General features: G+C 38.4%; 1 protein-coding gene across 8 annotated transcripts in view; it reads right to left on the reverse strand.

Moving 5' to 3' along the window:
* The window catches only part of CHD7 (chromodomain helicase DNA binding protein 7), a 186,714-nt gene that overhangs the window by 45,023 nt on the left and 117,179 nt on the right, over positions 1-24,512 (reverse strand). For all 8 annotated transcript variants that reach the window (XM_059166380.1, XM_059166377.1, XM_059166378.1 and 5 more), the window contains 7 exons: positions 19,594-19,731; positions 18,482-18,547; positions 12,458-12,513; positions 5,537-5,651; positions 2,207-2,290; positions 472-609; positions 252-373 (listed from right to left, as the gene is read on the reverse strand). In XM_059166380.1, the coding sequence (XP_059022363.1) occupies positions 252-373; positions 472-609; positions 2,207-2,290; positions 5,537-5,651; positions 12,458-12,513; positions 18,482-18,547; positions 19,594-19,731 (719 nt within the window). The remainder of the gene's footprint in view (positions 1-251; positions 374-471; positions 610-2,206; positions 2,291-5,536; positions 5,652-12,457; positions 12,514-18,481; positions 18,548-19,593; positions 19,732-24,512) is intronic.

Genomic DNA, 24,512 nt, shown 5'->3' on the forward strand with positions numbered 1-24,512 from the left:
TTAGTTCGACCAAATACATTTCTTTTTCAACAAAATCCTCTAAGGCATAAAAATCATTTCTACATACTTCTATTAATATCTCTCCATTAATGTTTGTCAGATAAATATGAAGCATACTTCCAATCCTAGCTGTTTTTCATCATTCTTTTTAGACATTAAAGTGTGACATTACTTGATCAATATTTTCAGTGACTACAAAAGAGAACAGCTACAGGCCTTCATACAGGTGAAGAAAAACGTGCTGTACATACATGTTGTACCAATTGAAAAGTAGCCAGTTTACTCCCTCCAACTGGTATTCCCTGAGTTTGTTATTGTTTTTGTACTCCCTGGAACTCTCCGATTTCTTCCAATCATCAGCAGGAGGTCGCTCCTGTTTCAAATATAGTAAATCCCATTAGTGGTTTCTCCAAGGCCACACCACAGTAGGCTATTTTCAAATTAAATCCTTCACCGTTAGCCAAGTCTTACCACACGCTCTGTTTCTGGCTCCCTGGACATTAGTTTCTCAAACTCTTCGATCTTCGCTTGATCTATGTCCTGCCTTAGCTCCCAAGTGCTGTCTTCATATGGCAGGGAGCACCACTTCACCAGGTAGTGAGTCACCGGCTGGGCCAGATTGGAATAAATTAGAATTGGATTCATTGGATGGAAACACACACACACACACACACACACACACACACCCCTACTTCCTGATAGATACTACACCCCAGCAACAGTGAGAGTGAATTGGGAGAAGTTTATTTAAAACTGCGACCATAACACAGTCATCCCTAGTTAAATCGTAACAAGTGTAAACTGGAAATAATATTACTAGGTATCATGAGAACCAGCTAATTTTTATCTAATTCACTGCTATGTTGAAAAGCCAAAAAATATGAAGAAATGGCCAGGAAATAACACAGCTGAATTTTAAGCCTTATTCTTACCTGTGCAAAATCATTTATCAGGTGTCTGATTCAGACTTATATGGTAAATCATCATAGTATGTTTACAATACTGGCTAGTTTCTTAAGGAATGAGAAACAAGCTTATTACCATCTCTGCCTTTTTCTTAAAGAGTAAGTATTACTTGTATTCAATCACATTAAAATAAAGTATTTGAGGGGTGCCTGGCAGGCTCAGTCGGAAGGCAGGCAACTCTTGATCTTGGGGATGTCAATTTGGGCCCCATGTTGACTGTAGAGATTACATAATTGAAACTTTAAAAAACAAACAAATAAATAATAAAGTGGGCTCTTGTAGACTGGAAAACAAAATATTTGGGGTAATGCAGATCAACAGGATTTCCTTTGTCTTTCCTCTAGAAAATACTTGGGTTGTCAAGCATTCACTTCAAGATTAAGGTACTCTGACCTGGTAGTGATGTTAAAAACATTCACTGTACTACATAAATATGCGATAAAACAATTTTCTTTTAAGTACAGCCAAGTAAAGCTAGAAAAGTAAACATCACATTACGGATATGGTCCTTAAAAAATCATGGACTTCATGACACAGAGTTTGGGGGGGAAAAAAGGAAGCTCACTGCAGACTCTCACTAGATAAGCAAGATCTAAACATTTTATATAAGACGAACTTAACTTGAAGAAGCCAGGAATGACAGAACTCATGGTGGTGCATACATCATTACTGAGACAGTAAGCTCAGGCACTAGACTCGTCCTCACTTTTACCGCCCTAATCAACCATCCTTACAACCTCACAGAGTTTTGCAAAGCAACATGAGAAATGCCAAGATCTCATAAAGATTATTTTACGTTGTCCTCTGTGCAGTACATTAAATGAGGTTCATCAGCTTCACTAAGGATGTACAATGTTAAGTAACATTAAATTCCATTCTGCTACATCTTACAGCACTCTTAATTATGTATGGGAAATCTGCGCTTCATTCTGGGTTTATACTAAACCGTACTGTATTCTTCTTTATTGATCACATTCTGAAATCATGTAAAATGCCAATGTATTTGATTCATATTGAAAACTGATTTCTTTTAAAAGCTCTCACAGTAAACAAAGAACACACTTAGCACTATTATTAGGTCATAAAACTAACAGTCAATAAGTTTCAGTTAAATTTAGACCAACTGTATCACGATCCAAGGCTCTAACCAGGACGAGATCTAGGATTCTATAATCACTCTCTGTAAACACACATAAGCCGTCTGAGTCACTGCCCCCTAATACAAATGATCTTCTGTTACCTCTCCCCGCTCATCTGTGCTACGTGCAAAGTCCATTATCCGGTCAACCTCCACATAATCTGGATTAAAAAGCTCATCTTCAATCTGCACCAAAGGACAAAAAAGTTAAAATGTTTATTTAATTCCTGAGAGTAAACGTTATTTCACTTTTCGCCAGACAATAATATTTTGGGTCACAGCAAAATAAAACTGATATTTGGCAAATTCTATTATATTAATTGAAATGCTACAATTTAGCAAAATCATTCCCCATGAGGAAATCAGACTTCTCAGACTTTGTTAACTGGGTCTTTTAATTACTGTGTGAAACCTTTTTACTGTGAGAGAATGTTTAAGAATATTTTAAATGAAGTGTGAAATTACAATTCACTAATGAGCAATCCAAAAGGCTTATGGCATGCACTGCATTTAGCATTCTCGAAACTATGCTTGCAATAAAGACTCGGAGCCATGCACAGTAAGTGCGATTGGAGTCTCTGAACTGCTGGAGTTGTCTGAGGCCTTCTAGCATCATTTACAGAATGCTATTCCAAAGCTAAGAACACTGAAACCAGTGAATTTCCTATTTTAGTGTGAACAGTTTAGTGGGTCTGGTCATCTTTGCCTATCAATATTAGTACCTCATTTGAATATAGTCTTATCATTAATCTAAGCATTCTAATGATTTATTTGCACTGAAAATAGAGCATCTGGCTAAAAATATTAAGGCTAAAGAAATGAGGCTTAAATAATTGGGTTATTTAGCCAACGCATTAACAATCTTTATAAAAGTATAGTAATACTAACTTGCTTGCAAGTTATCGCCTATAAAATAATAAAGTAACAGAATATGGCTCAAAGAGAAATTACAGACTATGCCATACTTTAAAGAAGTCAGAGTCAGGCCAGTCAGAAAACAGAAGACATATTCATCAGTACCATAACTGCAATTAAAAGGCTTCTGCAAGACATATTAGAAGTCACTTAGACACTGTTCATATCCTCTAAATTACAGGTTGAAAAGATAAGCTGTTTGGTCACAGTCGGCTCAAGGATAGCAAACATTCTCTGGGCTACTGTGTCCATTTAAAACATCTGGTTTGGGTCCTTTGAACTCTGAATTATGAAAAAAAGAATTAGAAATACAAAAATGTGTTTCAAATGCCTCGGGCCCTTACACAGCGTTGATTAGTAAGGCAAAAAATTCATTGAAATGTTCAGTTCATTTAAAATGTTAATGTACTAATGCACTGGCTTTGTCAAAAGCTTCTAGGTTCAGGCATACAACTGTATGCATTATTCATATACAGCATGAACACTGAAAACTTTCCATAAACTAGGTTTTGATGATAAAAGCTCCTTTTAAGACACCTTGTTCTTAAACAGCAGCTTTCATTGATGAATTAAAATCCTTCACCTTATTCCTGAACACTTCCAACCTGCTAGTGAGTAACCTGCATCATCGTGCATGAGATGCAATTTCCAATTTAAACACAGATTTCAGTGGCAGCGGACTTACAAGGGTGCCTAAGCTGAAACAAAGAATGCAAAAGCCGTCATAATTAAAAATGCCAAAGTAGCAGAACCATGGGACACCTGAAGCCGGGACTGTATATGGAACAGGGTGTGTGTGTGTGTGCGCGCGAGTGTGCGTGCATGTGTGCCCGTTGTATGTGTGTGTCTGCGCATGTGTGTGCGTATGTGTGTCTGTCTGTAAACGAGAAAGAGGAAGGGAGTTGCTATCCTTTTGGGCTTGCCCTCAGATCACTTTTTCAGACGGGAGTTTATGCTACTTCCACTTGGGACAAAAATTAAGATGTCTAGTTGCCAAGTTACCACTCAAGATAATGTATTTCAGTTGTGGTACAGGTTATTCATATAGGGAGACCCAAATAGATAAAGCTACATAGGTAGGGCTAGGTACAAATCCCTAAATTGCAACTGACACCAGCAGAGTCCAAACAAATTTCATAAACAGAACCAGGACTTAGGGATGGGGTTTGGGCCGGGGATGGGGGAGACAGCTACCACTACACTCTTTCCTTATCCCTACACTGATCCATAGAAAAAAAGTCAACAGAACATATGTCTCTTTCTAAAAGAAAGCCGATGATTTCAACTTGCCCAATGTCACCAACATTTAATCATCAAGAAGGGCACAAAAATAGGGGACTTTATGATATTTCTTAGGAACTGCCCTTCCAAAAAAAACAACACTTAGATATTCTCCAAGAGGTGAGTCACATGTGATGACGCCATTCCCCTCAGTGTTAATTACTGCACTGCAAAGAAGCTGAATACTCAGATCAGGAAAGGTGGTGATGAGACATATGCCCAATAAAACCACCACCACCTAATCACACATCTAATACAAACTTTACAATCTGCCTGTTGGGAGCACGGAAATCAGATTCCAGGAGAACACAGACTTCTCACCTCAGATTATAAGGATTTTATGACATAAAAATACTGAACACTCTTCCGTCCTCACCCCTCCATGTCCAAAAAGGGGAGGGGGTGTGAAGTAGGTTGTTAAACAGGTATTATTTTGCATCAAATTTCACACTTCTTTACAGTTTACATTCTGTTAACTCCTTTATGGAGAGGAAAACTAATAAATCAGCAAGTTTAATCTTTCAGTGTGAAGGTTTCTCTTTTATCTTCCTGAGGCTGTAAGTGAAACCAAACTGGTGAGCAAAAGTCCAGAGACCCCAGTAAGTAGTCTGCAAAAGCATTTTTTAATGCAATCGAGTGGGCTGAAGGGGATCATAACACTTCTTTCAAAAAAATGCAGATTTTCTTCCCTGCCCTAGGTATGGTTACGTTTTCATCATCAATAACTTAGGATAAAGCGAGACAGGCAAAGACACAACACCAATTTCTATACCATAGCACATTATTTGTAAGAATAAGTTTGGTAAAGTCTGTAATCAGGCATTAACCTGAACAGAAGAAATCGGCCACATACTTTCCTTAACAGAAGTAACTTATATTCTAGAAACTGTATTTAATAGTCACTGTAGAGTCTTTATACCTCACTAAGTCTTAATAGAACTTTTAACAGCTTTTATCATCATCGGCTAACTGGACTTTCATTACAAGATTTTAATGATACCATCATATTTCCACATAATATCATAGGGACCAGTATCTTCTAGACTAAGCAATAGGAAGAATGAGAAATTTCCTGTTTACCAATTATTTTTTAGCAATAACCAGTTACCAATATGCAAGTAACAGCACCAAATGAGGGAAACTAGTATTTCTTAGTAATTTGCTTAACCTAAAACTCAAAATTCAGAACATTTTAATAAGGTTACTACTTAAGAAAATTAACTGGGTATTTCATACCTCTGAAAGGAATTTGTTCTGGCCCTGCTTTGCCTTAAATCGTTTGATCTTTTGCTGAATTCTCTTATCTTTTTCCAGATCTTCTACAGATGCCCATTGACAATGAAGATAAGAGCTAAAAGAATAAAATAATATACTTGAAACATGTAGAAAATAACCTTGTTATTCCCCCAAAATCAACTAAATAATTAATGAAATAAGCAGTTCACCTACTAATAGAGGCTGCTGATCAACACTCAATACAATTATTCATGTTTGAGAATAAGAAAAAAATCAATAATTGTGCCTGAAATCTGTCTTCCGTCCTGAGCTCCAGCTCTCTTATTTATCTCCCATTAAAAAAAGAAAAGGACCTACTAACAAAAGCTGTTTTCATAAGTGAACGGATTACACTTCAATACAAAACAATTAGCACTACAGGGTGGCCTTAATTATGAATTTACATTTTGAGCCTTTTATCATTAATTGAGAAATAAAAGGTTTTTATCAAGTTAAGAGAATTCTGATTTAAAACAGCAAAGGTAAACATAACTTAGTCCTTCCAGAGCAATCCAAAGGACGAAAACCCTCACCTACTGTCTGAACACCCATGCCCCACCAGCCCCTGGGCAGTTTCTGCCCGCCCAGCCTCACTCTTCCAGGAGCTGTGAAATGCCGTCTCTTGGAACACTGTGATTTTGTCGCTCTCTACTGTCTACCTGGTCCTCACTCAGGGCAAGGCCCTCCTCCTCAGACTCCCACGGCCCGCTCCAAGCACAGGTGTTCTCTCTAACCCTATCTCGAACACTCTCACCCTCCCTCTTACTTCTCCGAGACTCAAAGGTATATAGTCAATATTTTATGGTAGCTTTGACATTCTTTGGTTTGCTATTTCAATATTCTTTTGTACCATCATTTTCTCCCTGCCCCAGATAGCCTGGACTATCTCTTATCTCTCTTTCTGGTGAGGACATTGAAAAGAAATGAGGTGCCTGAATATGCACCTATTTCAAAATCAAGGTACTACTACTCTTAGAAGTTACGCAGCCATTCTAAAATCTGTCAAAAATGATTAATGACATGGGAAAGGCTTACAATATTAAGTATTGTATCATTTATATTTATGTAAAGTCTAATATGCAAAAGGTAGGACTGATTTAGTGCTTGTACAATTGACTGAGGGAGATAAGGACGTTAAATACGTATGCCCTGATAGGCTGGGAGTCGATATAAAACCTGTACACACACGCACACAGAGAAAAGAGACTAGATGAAAATGCAACAATATGTTGAGAATGATATTTTCTGGGTGGTAAGATTGCAAGTATTTTCTTTTCTACTTTCAAGTATTTTCCTAATTTCCAGTAAGTAATACGCAATACTGTTTCTGCATATTATCAAGAAACAAGTATTTTAAAAATAACTGAGTCTAATCTCCTTCTTGGATAGAAAAAGGCACAGGTGCAAGTCAACAATGTGTGTCTGCTGAGGTACACATGCCTTTCCAGCACCATCAGTGTGGCTGGAACGTGAGCACAGGCCTCTAGTGTCATTCTTCCTCTTGCAAACTGGGCTGAAATATTTGGACAGTGACTCTGTTTTACTAAATGGAGAAAAGCCACGGCCTCCTCCACTAACATCAGAAACAAGGCAAGGATGTCCACAGCTTCTACTATTATTCAATATTGTATTTGAGGCATTAGCCAATGTTATTAGACAAGAGAAAACAACAAGGGGAAAAGTAATTAGAAAGTAAGAAATAAAACTATCTCTATTTGCAAACGGTATGATTATATTACTGGAAAATCCTAGAGAATCAATTTGAAAACTAATTCAAATAATAAAATGAAATAATTTAGCAGTGTACCAGGATATAAAATTAACACACAGAAATCAATAGCTTCCATTTACACAAACAACAGTAGAGAAAACCTCTTTTACGTTATCAACAAAGATTAAATGCTTAGTCATAAATCTTAACAAAAAATGTGTGAAATTTATGTAAGGAAATATTTAAAACCCTTCTAAAAGACACAAAAATAGAGCTGAACCAACTAGAAAGACATCCTTATTTTTAGATGGCATGACACAACGTCATAAACCATAAATCCATAAATGCATAAACAAGCATTTTTTAAAAAGATTTTATTTATTTATTTGTCACAGAAAGAGCACAGGCAGGGAAAGAGCAAGCAGAGGGAGGAGCAGGCTCCCCACTGAACAGAGAGCCCGACGTGGGACTCGATCCCATGACCCTGGGATCATGACATGAGTCAAAGGCAGATGTTTAAAAACTGAGCCACCCAGGCGTCCCATAAACAAGCATTTTTATGGTGCTAGACAAGTTAATACTGACTTATATATAAAAATAAACTTGCAAGAACATCCAAGAAAATACTAAAAAGGAAGAGTTTTTAGGGGAAACTACATAACCAGATATTAAAATAAAATTTAAGCCTTTATGAGTAAAACAGTGTGCTACTGGCTCAGGAACAGACAGGCAGACCAAAGGATTAAAATATGATACAGGACTCCTGGGTGGAGCACCCGATTCTTGATTTCAGCCCAGGTCAGGATCTCAGGATTATGAGATCAAGCCCAGTGCAGTGCTTGCTTGAGATTCTCTCTCTCCCTCTGCCCTGCCCCTGCTCACTCTCTTAAAAAAAAAAAAAAAGGTACAAATATGTTTCCAAATAAATATGTAAATTTAGCACATGATAAGGGTTACATCTCAAACCACCAGGACAAAGATGGACTTTTCAATAATGGTGTTAGAACAACAATATTTGGGAAAGTATAAAATTGGAACAAGAATTATTATACTTTATACCATACCCAAAATAAACACCAAGTGGATGTTTAAGCCCCTATATACAGAAAACGAGAACATGCAGATACCAGAGGAAAACACAGCAAATTCCTCTTTAAGCTGGTGGTAGGGAAAAGCTTTCTAGCTATGGCTCAAGAGCAATGTCCAATAAGAGAAAAGATTAATAAACTTAACTACAAAAAAATTAATTTACAGTGCAATAAAAACAAAAAGTCAAAGGACCACTGAAACTAGGAAATCACAGTTGCAACATAGAACACAGAATAAGGACGAAAGCACAACAGAAAAGTGGGCAGAAGACATGAACATGCAACTGATTAAAGAAAATACAAAAATGGTCATAAAACTTACAAAAAGATATTCTCATTCATAAATTTAAAAAAAAAAATCAAAAGCGAAATACAATTTCTTGCAAAAAGTGAAACCACCACACTACGCTGGATAGGTTGTAGGCAGAGAGGTGGTCTCTTACATCGTCAGTAGGAATGCAGAGGGCCATACTCTTATGAAAGGGAATGTGGCAATACCTAACAGAACTACATATATTTTCTCCTCTGAATACAGCAACCCCACTCCTAGGAATTCATCCTCAAACTGTGCCTCCAACAATCTGATAATATACAGGCATGAGAATATTTGCTATAGCACTGTCTGTAGCTATAAAACATCGGAAGCCATTTACACGCCCACACACACAGGAGACTGGCTGGATGAGCGATGATACAGCCATGCCATGGAGTATTACACAGCAGTAACAAAGAATGAAGAAGACCTTATGAATCAATATTGAGTAACTTCCAAAATATAGTATTATTAACAAGCCAAGTGCAAATATCTACTGATCATTGCTATTTTTGTATGTAAGGAAAAGGGGGAAAATAATATTTTATATGTATAAAATATTTTTTATGTATAAATATTTACACACACACACACACACACATACACACACACACATTATCTGCATGTTCATGCCCAAAAGTACAGAAAGGCTAAATCTGGGAGTAATGAGACGGTAAGTAGGGATTGAGGGGTTGAGGGGAAGAGAAAAGGATGTGTCTTTGAGTACCCTTATGTAGAAGTTCTGACTTTTGAACCATGTGAATAATTTGTGACCTTGAAATAAAGAAAATAAGTAAGATCAACAAGAATGGTGGGTAGTTGAGGCACCTGGGTGGTTAAGAGTCTGATTTTGATTTTGGCTCAGGTCACGATCTCACAGTCTTAGAATTGACCCCTGTGTCTGGCTTCCTGCTCAGCGGAGAGTCTGCCTGTCCGTTTCCAAACTCTGGCCTACCCCCTGCTTGTGTTCTCTCTCTCTTTCTCAAATAAACATATAAAATCTTGAAAAAAAAAAAGAAAAGAAAAAGAATGATGGGGTGCTAAAATGGAATACAGATACAGATAGAAACTAAAGACCAAACTGAGTATCAAATAAATAACACAGTCACCCTGAAAGGGGCGCAAGGGGAGGGGAAGAATTAACCCAAGGAAATTCTGAACCAAGTATTTAGCTTCTAAAAACCCTTTGGCTAAGCACAAAAAATTCTAAACACTGAATGAACTTTATACCTGGTAGCCTTCTTTTTCACAAAAAATATGATCTAATAAATTAGAAAACACTTCCTATATATTATAGAACTGACAAATAAACAAAGACAGTAGAGATAATAAGAGCCAGGTGTCTCCTGGTTGAAGAAGGGAATCATTACTATTGGAAGGTGAAAGGACTCAATGAACCCTGTCATGCTTCTGAAATAAAACCAAAATTGGGTGCCTGGGTGGCCCAGCTGTTAAGTGTCTGCCTTTGGCTCAGGTCATGATCCCAGGGTCCTGGGATCGAGCCCTGCATCGGGCTCCCTGCTTGACAGGAGGCCTGTTTCTCCTTCTCCCACCCCCCCATGCTCGTATCCCCTCTCTCGCTATGTCTCTGTCAAATTAATCTTTAAAATAATATGTAAAACCAAAACTATTGCTATAAAGGCATTGATTTTCACCACTGTTAGGTAAGTAGACACGTAGGTACACAGAAGTTATGTGTGTATGTGTAACAAACATATGTGTGTACATGTAACCTGTATTGCATACATGTGCACGCACACACATGGACATGTGCAGGGGGCCCACCTAGCCCTCTCCACGGAGAGGCCCCAGGAGCACTGACTCCCCTGCAGTAATGAGCACACCTAGGACTCAGATTGTGGTTTCTAAATGCCGTTCTCCAGTAGAAACAACCAAGGCTTTTGGAGAAATTACCTATTCCAGGACTTAAAGAAGTAAATTACAACATGAGTCTGGAATATCCTCTGGTGCCAGAGAGCAAGGAAGTGCTCAAAGAAGGATGGGGACAAGGCAAAGGGAAATAGGACCCAGCCTGAAGGGGTTCCCACTGGTCAAACTTGAAATAATGTGAGCAAATAGTTTTATCATAAATAATGATATGATAATAATGATGGCCCACTGAATAAAATAAGACTCTGCAAGTCTACAGAGCTACAAAGAAGCAAATTTAGGTCAAATTCTCCCTTACAGCAGGAACCCAACTAATACATTTAGAATGGGTGATAGAATTAGTAAATCACCACTTAGCAACCATTAGCACATTTAAGAGTCTCAAAAATATCTTTCCAGAAGATACTTTTTTAATTACAAAAAGGAAAATAGGAATTCTTTATCCCATTTTGCAATTTTTTTTGTAAATCTGAAATTATGTCAAAAATAAAAGGTCAATGGAAACTGTTAATTTTATGGAAATTTTAATTTCCCTTAGAACTCAATACTATCAGACAGAAAAGCTCTTTCTCAGAACTCCATGTGCATCATCTCCCATGAACGACAAACGATGGCAGGCCTCCCCTGGCCTGGCAGCGGTACCTAGTCACGAACCAGTCAAGCCCCTGAAGCTCTGCTTCTACAGGCTGTCCTACATGGATGCCTACTGGTGGTGCCACTTTGTGGGAATCAATACTTAAACTTCTCTGCTCTGTGTCTGCTTTGATAAGTCTACCGGAGAACTCACTCTGGCTAACGTAGTTATCTCCTCACCAATCCTGACACCTCCCTCAAATGACCCTGCAGGAAATCCCATCATATGTATCATCTCTACACGCGCACACTCATCTTGCTCTAAGTACAAAATGATGACAACACCCGTCTAATACAGACCAAGCATTTTTTTATTGCTGTATTCTGTATGTCACTGCACTCCCCCAATGACACTGGCAAGAGACTTCTGCATCTTTTCACTTGGGGAGAGGTCCTGCTCAGAAGTGCACAACTCTATTAGCTTATTAACACAGTGCTGGTTGCCACAAAGGAGGGTGACAGAAACCATGGGCCCGATGCTTTCACATTCTAACAGTGGGGTAAATTTTCTTAGGCTGTTTTGACAGCAACTCCCAGAAGCCTCTCTTTAAATTCTAGAATCTATTAATACGGTACTTGAGGTTTAATTTTTACATCATCCATGAAGACTTCTGTCCTTGTTCTGTGATGGTTGCTTAGACTAGAAAAAGGCCACAAACTTCTTCAGCCAGATGACTACTGATCCCCATAACCACACTGCCTTTTCAAAATGAGTCTGGTCTTCAGTCTACAGTAAACAACAACAACCCACTGTGTTCTTAATTCAGTTTCCTAAAAAGTTATGCATTCGGATTTACTAAACAAAAAGAGACAAACAAAATCACAGCTGACTGCATTTCAAAACGTGAATGATGTCATGATTTTCTAGAGCCCTCCCCTGACAGTAGATATCTCATCTCAAGTGCCTGGCAGAGGAGGAAGAGTCACTCTCAGAGGACACGCAAATATTACTTGACTCACTTTTCTCTTATTGTAGGAGGTTTTATCCCTTCTGAAAAGAATTTCTTGGTTATACATGTAAGCTATTCAACTTTTATACCAATCACACATTTTCCAGAAAAATTAAATTCATGAAATTTCAAAGACAAAAGAGTTAGTAAGCAATGGCCTCCAAAGCACTAAATAAACCATACTAATATTTCCCAATTCCCACTTCCTGCTTCATTTTTCCAATTACTTTTTAAATCCTTATTTGGAACTTAATTGGGAATCCCGATTAAAAGGAAAAAAAGTCAGAGTTTACTTACAAGTTTTTGTATTTCACATAGAATTCCTCAACTTCTACCTCCTCTCCAGAGTCCTTCTGCAACAAAAGATAATTTTTAGGCACATGCTTAAAACCAACTATCAGAATAATCCAAAAGTAATGATTTACTCCCAAAGGAACACAAAACAGGCAGGACCAAGGCAGCACGGGCCGTTCTTGTGAGGATGAGTGCGGTGCGAGCTGAAGGCGGCCAGGGAGACGAGGACTCATGCACTTAGGCCCATGCTGCTACTCGATGGGCTACAGCTCCTACGACATGAATCATTTTAACTCCTCCCTAACCACATGCAGCTTCATTCACAACAACCTGACCCCAAACCTGGCTCTCTGCCAAACCCACAGTGTTAAGTAGACGCCAAGTGTACCATTTTCTCAGGCAGCAGCCAATTAGCAACTGCTCTCCTGAATGCCATATGTATTATTTTTGGCTGCCTCGTGGCAACTTTACATTGTGGGTTTTGTAATGTTTTAAAATATTTAAAAGACATTTATTCCTCCATATAGTTAATAACTCTAAACAAGAAACCATATAAAACTAAACCTTGTTCTTCTGCTGTAATATCAGTGCATCACAATTCACAGTTTTAGTTTTACTCAATGGTACAATTAAAATCTCTCAGACAAGATGTCTCACACACATAGCAGCCAAATAAAATTAACACTCCAACTACTACATTTAGGTAAGGTTAGAATCGTGATACGCATCAGCCGAATCAAGAGGTCAATGGTAAGATTATCTACACCATCTCCCTTGATCCCACCTACTGCTGTGTATGCAGGAGATACTGCTCAAATGATATTTTAAGTATCTCTTTCAATATTTTTTTCCCTTCTGGTTTTAGGCTGTTAAACAAGTCATAATATGTAATTTTCTCCTGGAACGTTGGATCAGATAAATCAGGGATGAAAATGTAAACACCACTTACAGAGGGTTAAGGCTTGCTTTTACACTCTTACAAGTGCACCCAAACCTGCCTGGAGGGTCACACTTGGCGAAGCTGCCTCAGAGATGCTGCACAGAAAATTAAGGCAAGCAGGAACATGGCAGAGGACAAACAAAGGAGCAAAGACTTCTAGACTGGATGACGAGCAGGCACAGGCTCTGCTCCAAGAGCCTACAGTTTCCCTCAATCCCTAATCTCCAAGCTGCTATCAAAGATTGTGAACTTCAACTTTTTTTTAAAACCCTCACTTGTATCAGTTAAACCTAAAGTTTACACTGTTTCTTCCACCTGCGTAGAGATCAGCAATTAGAAGACAGGATACTCAAGTGTGTAGTCAAAGCCCATTCATAACTGGTTCAAACCTAACACCTATCAATGATCATAACCATAAACAACAGCTTTTTAACCAACATATAGAGAACACCATCAATACCCCAAATGTTTGGATGTCCAAAATAGGAAAAGAAATGTTTGTCAGATACCCTCAAGAACAGCAAGGTAAATCTGCAATCAATTTAGAAATAAGTTCTAGTCAATTCAAGTGACAATCCATCCAGCCCCCACTTTACTTTTTTCGAGCCCCAATGTTCCCTCTTCTACTCACACGTTTCAGCAGTCATTTGAAATGTATTATCTCTGCACACAACTGGCTATTCCAGTAGAAAGGCCAAGACAAATCAGAAGACAGCCAGGGTAAAGGGAAAGCCAGCATGAGCCTAGATCCTTTAACACCTGTCACAGCATTATCATGAAATTCAGTCCTAGAATGGAATTCAAACATCTGGTCTACCATTTTTACTCTTTTGATGCTGACTATATTTCTTTCAATTCAGAAAGGGTGTTTCAAAATTATGCTATCTTTGAAGTAATAAAACAACAACAACAAAATAAACAACAAAACAAAAACACAAGGTTTATCATTTCTAGGTCTATTATTTCCTGATTTCCTTCTTCCCAATCCTTCCTCCTATACTGTCTTTCTCATTGCATTATAAATAGTCTCACTGGCCCATTAATTTCTAAGTGGGCACCAAGGTACACAGGAACAACTCTGGAACCAGAGGGATAGTTTTCCTTCTGTCCAAATCCTGTTGCCAGAAAGCTCTGACTCAAAGCCATCAGCTGTCCATCCCAGGCTTTCATCAATACCCATTTTCTTGTCATGATCAGCTATTCCTCTAGGTCTAGAACTGTCTGAGGGGCAGCAATTAGGTTCCAAGGAGTTCTGTAGTAGCACCGGGAGCTGGTGTAAAATTCTACCAGGGCCTATTTCTTCTGGATGCCCCAAATTATAAGCTTGTTCTTTGATTAAGTGCCCACCCATACTGGATCACCTTCTTGCCCCTAGAGCTGTAAGTAGAGCTGTTTTGTACCTTTTGTTTCCCATAAATACGCTCCTGCTGACCTCTTCTCCTTTATTAATAGCAAAACAATTAACAAAAGTCTGTGAATTCATAAGCCCTCAGATATTAATTATTCACTAAATGGCAGTTTAGCCTCTGGTGATAGTTGGAAACAGCCCCAACAACTACATGTCCCCATGTCCAACTTTCAGACACCATTCTGTAATGGGCATAACCAATGAATAACTGACTCATAGCACTACTTCTGGACACGCATGCACGCACCTTTAAACCACACCTTTGAGAGCTCTCTAAAGTAATTTTATGTGTTCAATGGAACATTTAACAAAAATGTGTATATCTCATTAGACTCCAAAGCTAGTCTATGAAAATCCTTATTATTCATATGAAATTTGAAGTTACAAATATATTAAGCTATACTTGTTCCTATTGTTCACAGGAACCAGAAACCTTGACCAGGTATTAAATCGACACCTTTGGCCACCTGGATTCTACAACAGCAATCTAGGTAAATGATAATCCTGCAGCCTAAAATAATGAATGACCTTTCCTAAGCATTTGCAGCTAAACTATAGTGCCAAAAGGGAAAATGCTGTTGCATAATTTACAACAGAAAGAGAGAACACCTTGATATATCAATAAAGCAAAGGTACAAATCATTTCCTCCTCCTGACCCAACCTATTCTACTCTACCAGAGATAGCAAATCATAGTTCACTTACGGAGAAAAGAGGACATAATAAATGCGATGAAGCGTTTTGCCTGCTTTACATACTATTTGTTGTTTTTATTAGTGGGTTCAGCTGAAGAGGATTAAAACAAATACCCTGGAATTTTAAATTAGCTCTTAAGAAAACATATGGGATAACTTAAAGAAACAAAGAATTCCACTAAATAGAATCAGAATTCACTTTTAAAACTATTTTTGGCCTTCCGATACAAAAAGGATTCGAATCATCATTCCCCAAGGACGGATGGCTCCAAGCAGAAAGGGCTACATGATGGGCTAAATGTGGAAAACGAAAGAATTAAAACGTTGTACAATCCAAAAGTCCATTCTTAAATGTACCATAAAATTCAAGTACAAGAATTAGCGACATCCCTTCCGCTGGATCTCACGCACATGAATGTGAGTTTAGAATGACACACGGGACTGAGCCGTCCCTAGTCAGCACGAGACGCTGAATCGTGGAGGCCCTGCCAGATGAGCTCTGCGTCTACATGACTCCCTCACAATGGGAAATGATTCTCAGGCTACAATGATGAGGTCAACGGACGTGGAAAACCATCATCTGAGTCCCCACTATGTGTCAGCACCATGGAGGGTACGCTCGGAGAGCTCCCGGCGAGTTTCTGTAGCCCTGCCAGCGGGAGATAAAGGCCTCTTCTCGCAGCTACTTCTTCAATTATTCATGGTAAGAGGATGCAGACCAGCAGGCATAGCTAGAAGCCACAGGAAAATCTCAAATTTCCTTTTGTTTCTATTTGCCACACTTTCCTCCAATGTTAATAAAGCTGATAACTAAAGTAGCTATTTCAAGAACACAACCAGTCGAAAGTTGGTACCTGCTCATGTTTACAACATTCGGACGGTTTTTATCACACTTTATGAAATACCAGTCACATACAAGCAAGATGCGTCAGTGGGCTCTACATCTCATCCGTACTTTAAACCACACCTCAAGGCTCCCCTCCCCTTCCGGGGCAATTTCTCCATTCATCTTCGCCATCCGAAAATTCCTACCTACTCAACAAACACTCTACCCTCCTATAAAAATCAAGTGATTTTTCACCTCCTATGAGAAAACCACCCCGGTTGTCCGTAAATGGTAATAATACCTATTTCCTAACCAAGGATACCTACCTCTCAAGGGTCATAAGAAAAGAAAATGAGTTTTAAAGTGCGCAAAGCAGAAAGAAAAAGCAATGTCCTACATAACCCGCACTCTAGGTAGCTCTGAATAATAGAGCTAATTACAACGTCCACCCCCAAACCTGCCAAGCATGTCTGCTGAAGCACCATCAACTAGGTGAGAAGCCCTACATCCCACCAAACCACAGGCTGTTCACTCCAACAAGTCACTTCAATTCTGTGAAGGGTACTGTTCTTTGAAGCATGTCAAGGATTTAAATTTTACTACATATCTACAATTCGCAAATTATCGGTTCCAGAGTCATTAGCAGGACAAAAACACAACCTTTCTAATGAGTTAAACAGCGCTCATTTCTGCTTGAACAGGTGGGAAATTTGGTTGAAATTTCATCATTTAATCCATCAGAGAGGAAGTCGTCAGTTCAAAGAGTCAACAGAAAGCCACTCCATTATACCCCTGCTATCTCCTACACTCAATTTGAAAATATCTTGATATGTCATTCTTGATTATTTTCATGTGAACTACAGTTGCATATTCTGATAAAAATCCACACTCTGAATAACACAATAGAAAAGCAAACAGTACTGCAACAAAGGTAAAGAGAAATGCCCTGCTGGTCTAATACCATTTTCAAGGGTCTCCAGACAGTAGCATTTGAAAAGCAAAGGTTCCCTATTTGATAAGCCTGTGTCTCTTCTCACGGATTCCTCCATGCCTCCTCTCCCTCAATGGGAAGTTACACTTTGTATACATCTTACATTAAAAAAAAAAAAGAGAGAGAGAGAGAGAAAGGCTGATTTCCCACCAACCTGGAAAGCAAATACGAAAGAAAGAATTGCATTTGACAATGATTCAAGCTGAAAGACAGACGCCCTATATGTAAAGGATATCATTTTCTCAGGACACCGTAAATTGTATGCCGGAATATAGAGATGTATCTCGATGACTATGTAATTCTTCAAACAAAATAAAGCATTTCCTCCAACTGGGCAAGAGAGAGATGGTTGAGATGGAAGAAAATGCAGTGTTACTGGACTACTTTGTCACTGATGATATGTGTTCCTCATTGACAAAGTTACCAGACTCATCTTTGCAAGACCAACATAAATTTTGACTAATTTTGAAGAAATCATATTGAAGAAAGTCATATTATCTTTTAAAACTACACTGAAGGGGCACCTGGTTGGCTCAATCAGTAAGAGCATGCAACTCTTGATCTTGGGGTTGTGAGCTCAAGCCCGATGCTGGGTGTAGAGATTACTTTTTTTAAAAAAAGGAATCTTAAAAAAAAAAAAAAAAAATTACACTGGAAGCGGTTTTGTGTCTCACCTTTGCACTGAAAAATAAAAGATTTCAGTGAGTATTTTAACTGGATATGAAGAATGTTACGAAAAGTATGAGAAAACACCTGCTCACTAAAATGATAAACCTCCATCTTGGGGGTGTCAGGGGCAGGCAGGAAACTTTCCTAAGGGAGATGAGGGGTAAATTCATGTCTATGATTTTTATGAATATTTTTGAAAAAGGCAGACTAAGCCTCTAAAAGCCCAATATAGTTCTTTGGTGACATCTTGAGTCTCTTGTCTACTCTAAATGGTATAATAAAGCACTGACTGAAATTTCCATTTCATTTGGGGCTAAATCTCCCCAAAGTTTTATATTTGGCTAGTAAATCAAACAGGATTAGAAATATCACCAAAAGTGTTATTGTACAATAGTGGTTGTTGTACATTAGTGAACTTTTTAAAGGAGATTGTAAAGCAAAAAACAATTTAAGAGTCAGACGTACACCATAGGTTTGGATCACTCCAAATGGTGCTTACCTGTTTTTTTATTGAACGACTACTCATGATTTTTTCTACCACTGGACCTTCTGCATCGACAGATTCCTAAACAAAACAAAACAAAATCAAAGAAAGTAGAATAAATCAGTCCAAATGGAAATCTTTCATTCCATGCTACAGAAAAAGAGATCATTCCCCTTGCACATCTATCCCCTTTAAATTCTTGCCCTTTATACACCACTGGGTTCAAAGTCGCCAGTGGGAAATATGACTGAAAAGAACAAGACCCTCACTCTCCAGATAGGCAAAAAGAAGATCTGTGTTTATTACTTCATGATTATGTGGTTTAATTACGTGGACTAGCATGGGTCCCTAAAGCCAGAGAACATTCAGAAACTCCAGCTGCCAAAAGAAAATAATCTCCGCATGACAGCAGTCAAAAATATAACTTTTCCTCATCTATACCCATGGGGTAAATAGAGTCATCATTTTGTTATTGTAGGCAGCTTTTATCTATGTTGGTCACATAAAACGTTATATAACAACTTAACATAGCACAAATTACCAAATAAAGTAAAGAACTGCATTTAATATACTTTGCAACGGGTTACCAGTTTGTTAACTAAAGTACAGTAATGGTAACAAAAGGGCATTTAAAAAAAATAAAAGATCTTTACAATAATCAATCCTACGTTACTACCCATATTTGATACAAACTATTTCATCCATCATTTACATTGCACAGAAAATAAAGTATGCCCTGCTGGGCACTACAAGGCAGTAATTTCATAAAGGGGTTCCGACGGTGCCTAACAGCAGGAGACAAGCTTGAGTGGTTTATTAAAGTCCCAGAAGATGCAGCCCTGAATTCTTCAGAGGTAAATTCACCCTCCTTGCATCCTAGCTCTGACTCTTCCTCAGCACAGACCATTAATTCTCCAAAACTGTGTCAAATTACATATCATAGGCTTATATAAATAAGTTTCAGCAAGCAGGGCTTTCTAAAAGATACTACTGCACAAGCACAGCCCCACAGCACGTCAGCCAACAGTAGCTGAATGTTCTCCGGCTCAAATCCCAGGTTTCCAGCTAGGAGCTCTCTGGTCCACCTTCTCCAAGGCACGTGAGAACCACAAGGGAGGGCCGCTGACCTGCTGCTCCGACTGCGAGGTGTTGGAGGGGGAGTCTCTCCCAGCAGCGTCCGCATCATCTACCTCCTCGTCGGAAATCTTGAACTCCAAATCTTCCGTGTATCGCTTTCTCTTCACCTGCCTGCTGGAACGTCTCTTCTAAAACAGAAACAAACAAACAAACAAACAAACCCAACGGAGCAGGTTTAAAAAGCCATCACTGACGTTCTTGATAACTTTTCAGATGGTACGATACACGTGTACATTTTTTTTTAAATTAATCTTGAAGAAAAGCTGATGAATTTAAGCTTGTACGTTGCCTAAGAAACCAGAGTGGCAATGAACATGACAGAGATGGGGGAAGTCTGGAGTCAGCCACCGGGGACTGGGCGAGGCTGGGCTGCTTCCAGCTACCAGACCTTCAGCTGGAGACTATAAGCAACCACGTAACTGATTCTTTACTTGGGTGGCATATTGCTCAGAAGTGAAAACAGTACAGAAGCCGGATGACAGCTACATAGGAATTCCTTTTACTATTCTATTTCTGTATGTTTTAAAATTTTTCCTCTAATAAAAGGTCTGCAAAAATAAAGGTATTAGAAGATAACCTGCAAATTATAAAGTTCCACATAAATACTGAAATAGTACTTCAGAGGGCCATTTAAATAAAAGGTCTGCATTTTAATTTTGGCAACAGTCTGAAAATTTTTGAAAAGATGAAGGACTAAATGGCAGAAGTGATAATGAATGACTATGAAAAGTAATTTTACTTTTTTTGGTTAAAAATTTTTTTTTAACCACACTGATGAAAATGTGAAATCCTGGTAATAGCTATTACTATTACCTATAGCTAATAGGTATTAGTAAGATTATTGGCAAAATAGGTTCCCTGCCACCCCATGGTCAAAAGAACCCACTCCACCTCAGCAGGACAGTGTGGCCATGGCTATCAAAATTTAAAACATGCCCACCCTTTGACCTAGCAATGACGCTTCTAGTCAGGTACGTAACATATCTTCGGAATAGCTGCAAGATACCGCAATTGTTTTTTAGCCCCAAACTTTTAGATCTTCAGAATAGCTGCAGGATAAATTGTAAAATAAAAAGAAAAGAAAGTCACATAATAAGAAGTAGCTTATAATTCTATATAAGATCTCTTTGTGTGGCTCATCAATACATAAACTCAAGACAAGGACACTGAATGTTTTGTGTACTTCTCTATGACTCAGTGCACATTTCCTTAAAAAAAAAAAATGAATGTATATGTTTACGTTTTCAATCACACAAAAAAAATCTGAAAAGACACATAAATTATTAGCAGCTATGAATTCTAGGGAGTGAAGTGAATGGAGCAGGAGGACTTTTACACTTTTCGTTCAAAATAATTCTGTATTGTTAGACCTTTCTGATGAAGAATTAGTTTTGTGAGTTAATGAAAAATGGGGAGGAATAACTTTTCATTAATATGTGTATTTGATAAAAGCTAACGTAACTATAAAATGACATATGTAAGTTTAAATCACTGGTAAGTGTAAGATTATAGCTTGTAGAGGAGTTTAGGAAGCACACAGAATGAATAAAAATACTGAGAAAAGTAACACTAGTGAACCTTTTACTAAGAACTACAAAATAAAACTTTTTAAAAAATTTAAAAAATTTTTTAAAAGATTTATTTATTTATTTATTTGACAGACAGGATCACAAGCAGGCAGAGAGAGAGAAGGAAGCAGGCTGCCTGCTAAGCAGAGAGCCCAATGCGGAGCTCAATCCCAGGATCCTGGGATCATGACCTGAGCTGAAGGCAGAGGCTTTAACCCACTGAGTCACCCAGGCAACCCCAAAATAAAACTTTTTAAAGAGACTCATGAATTGCAAAGTTGGTCAGTTAGGCAGAAAGGCAAGTCACCCCACCATGCAGAGCAGAGGAGGAACAAGCAAGACATTCGTGGCTCAAGTCAGGACCAAGGAAGCCTAGTACCTTGCCTCAAAGGGTAAGACAGTTTTTTTTGTTTTTGTTTTGTTTTGTGTTTTTAATGTTTCTGCTCTCTCTGCTCTCAAGAGGGAATGTGAGGCAGTTCACAGTGCCAACTCGATATAATATGACCATCAAATGAGTTGTTGGAGACTATGAGCACTTAGTCCTAACACAGTTGTGACTGTAGAGGGGCAAAGTACCTTTCTGACTCAAGGTTTGTGGAATAACCTCTTAGTAACAGACTTCCTAGCAGCTTAGACCAGCAGCAGTAGTAACATAAACCAGAGGTCCTCCACTGAACCTTCTTGTCAGCCCCGCCTGGAACCAATTCCAGGTTGGGGAGGGGGGAACCTCCCCCAACTCCCCGCAAAAATCAGCAGTGGTTCTGCCATCTGTGACCCTTCTCCACACCACCAAGGCAGTTTAAACTTGTGGGCCATCAAAATGAGCGCTGAGTGTCTGAATTAGCCCAGATTCTCACTATGTGACCTTGGACATGTCTTTTGTGGACCTCAGTTTCCTGGTCTGCAGAATGGGGTTAATGATAGTTAACTATGTCATAAGTATACTTGAAGATCACATAAAGCAATTAGATTACATAACAGAATTCACTGAAAACATTTAGAACAGTGCACGGTACATACGAATGACAAATGAAATCAGTAGGTTTAAAGTCATCATTAACTAGCTCCGCCTTTCCAAAAAAATAAAAAATCAGAAAGCACTGAGGCTACAAGGTCAGACTACCCTGCACACAGCTTCCCTTCTCTCTTCACAAAGCTGATCTCTCTTCCTAACTCCTGCTCCTGTGCCCATTTAACCTCCCCTTACTTCTCAACTGTCCATTTCTTTCAGATATAAAAGGCTGTTAAGAGGAACAATATTTCAATTTTATAAAATTCAGCATAATATCTGTATTTCATCTAATATATCCATTTAACTAAATTGAAATGGACTGATCTATATTTTCCTCTTGTCGTCCTTAACCTAAGGAGGAATGTGCTACCAGTGATGCACCTGTGATGTTTTATCAGGCTGCCCTGGTTGGGGTCATGTCACAGTACTTCGTCCAGCCTAAGTAACTGAACAGCTTACAGGGAGCCTAAGACAAATCCCCTTTACACTAAATATCACTACTGAAGAAATGTTACAGTACAATAAAATAGGAAGCTTTTGGTTTTCTTGAGCAGAAATTTATGATTGGTGGACATAACTGTTTTACTTGTGGAAGTTTGTCCTCACATCAACTTGGATGCCCTCCTCATTCTCTCTCTCAAATAAATTAAAATCTAAAAAAATAAATAAAATAAAATACAATTAAATTAAATTAACCATAACTCAAAACTTCTGAACTGACACTAAAATAATAGGTCAACTTGTTAAACTTGGATTGCTTTAGAAAAGTTGCATATAATTAACATGGCTACACCAAAGAGAAGACTTACACATGCTTTCAATATCTCTCCGCAATAGTACTTTGAGATACAATTTTCAGTTTACATTATATGGCATTTACTAGTTTAAACCAATCACAGAAACCAAGAACTGTTAGCCCTTTATGCATAGGACACAGGAAGAAACAACAAACAGCAGACAGCATCACTTCCTGTGTCAGGAGACAGAAGAAGACCTGCCTTCAAACCCTGTGTGGTTGTTTATATGAGCTACTGAACCTGCAACAGTTATGCACTAGCCAATTAGAAAGGATGCACTGATGTTCATTTGAACAGACTGGCCTTTTTCTAGAACTGAAACGCAGAAGGAAAAAAATGAGTATTTCATAAAGTCCAACTGTGTCTCTATAAATACAAACACTTTTAAGAAACAGCAGCGTTATTTGTGAGGAAACAATAGAATTTTCTTGACTTGTATGAATAAATCTGTTTAATGTTGTCCAGATACTACTGCCATAAAGGCCCTAGTTGAAGCAAACATGATGCAGGAAAAAACAGACTTGCGCATTAAAATAAAATTTAAAACCATCCAAATACTTTAGTTTAAAAGTCCCTAAGCAATTAAAAAAGACATCCACTTACCTTTCCTATCTCTTCAGTGATGTGTAAAAGGAAATTACAAAATTTACCCAAACGGCCAGAGGCATCACAAGTTAGTTAAAGAATCAAACCAAACCACATTAATTCACAAGTACTCTATCTTTCCTCTCCTTTTTGGGCCCTCTTAGTTTAAGCCATTCCGTGACATTTTAGACATCAGGGAGTTCTCAGCCAGTAGAGCACATGACTCATGATTTCAGGATTGTGGGTTTGAGCCTCACATTGGGTGCAAAGATTACTCAAAAATAAAATCTCTTAAACAAACAAAACAAAACCCTAACTTTCTGAAATTCTTTAGGAGAGAGCTGCAAGTGGCATATTTTTTCTTTTCTAACTTTTAAGCGACTTGGTAGATAGTACAGATAGCAAGTACTTTGAGTGGACCAAATTCTCAGAAAAAGGCAAGCAGGCTGTTAGGGGCAGACTTCTGATTTGAGCAGGGCTCCTCAGTAACTGCTCCTTGATAACTTAGATGTCAATCACTGAAGTGACATTCTTAGCCATCCCAGTGTAACATACTGGCATGCTTCCAGAGAACGTAACAAGGAAATAATTTTTAACAGTCACATGGAAGGGCCTCTTACCTTGTAGTCCAATCAGTGAAGGCAGTGTGCTTTACAGGTAAGAATCTAAATTCCTAATGTTTATTTCAGTTTTTCAACTGCTTCCTACAAAATTCTCCAAGAGTCAGGAGAATCTAATACTGAAAAGTTCTGCACCGCTGCCATCCAGAAAGTCACAAACTTGTTCACAGAAACTTATTATATGACTATAAAGCTCAACTCTGGCCTTCAAATGTCAGAAATCTTAAGACAAGCTACAGATTACACGTTGGTTTTTTTAATTCTGCAAAATAAAAGAATTGACAAGCAACCGAACATCAGAGAAAATGAGAAATGTGAAAGCAGCTT

Source organism: Mustela lutreola, chromosome 3 (assembly GCF_030435805.1).
Source record: "Mustela lutreola isolate mMusLut2 chromosome 3, mMusLut2.pri, whole genome shotgun sequence".
In the NCBI taxonomy this organism is placed as follows: domain Eukaryota; kingdom Metazoa; phylum Chordata; class Mammalia; order Carnivora; family Mustelidae; genus Mustela; species Mustela lutreola.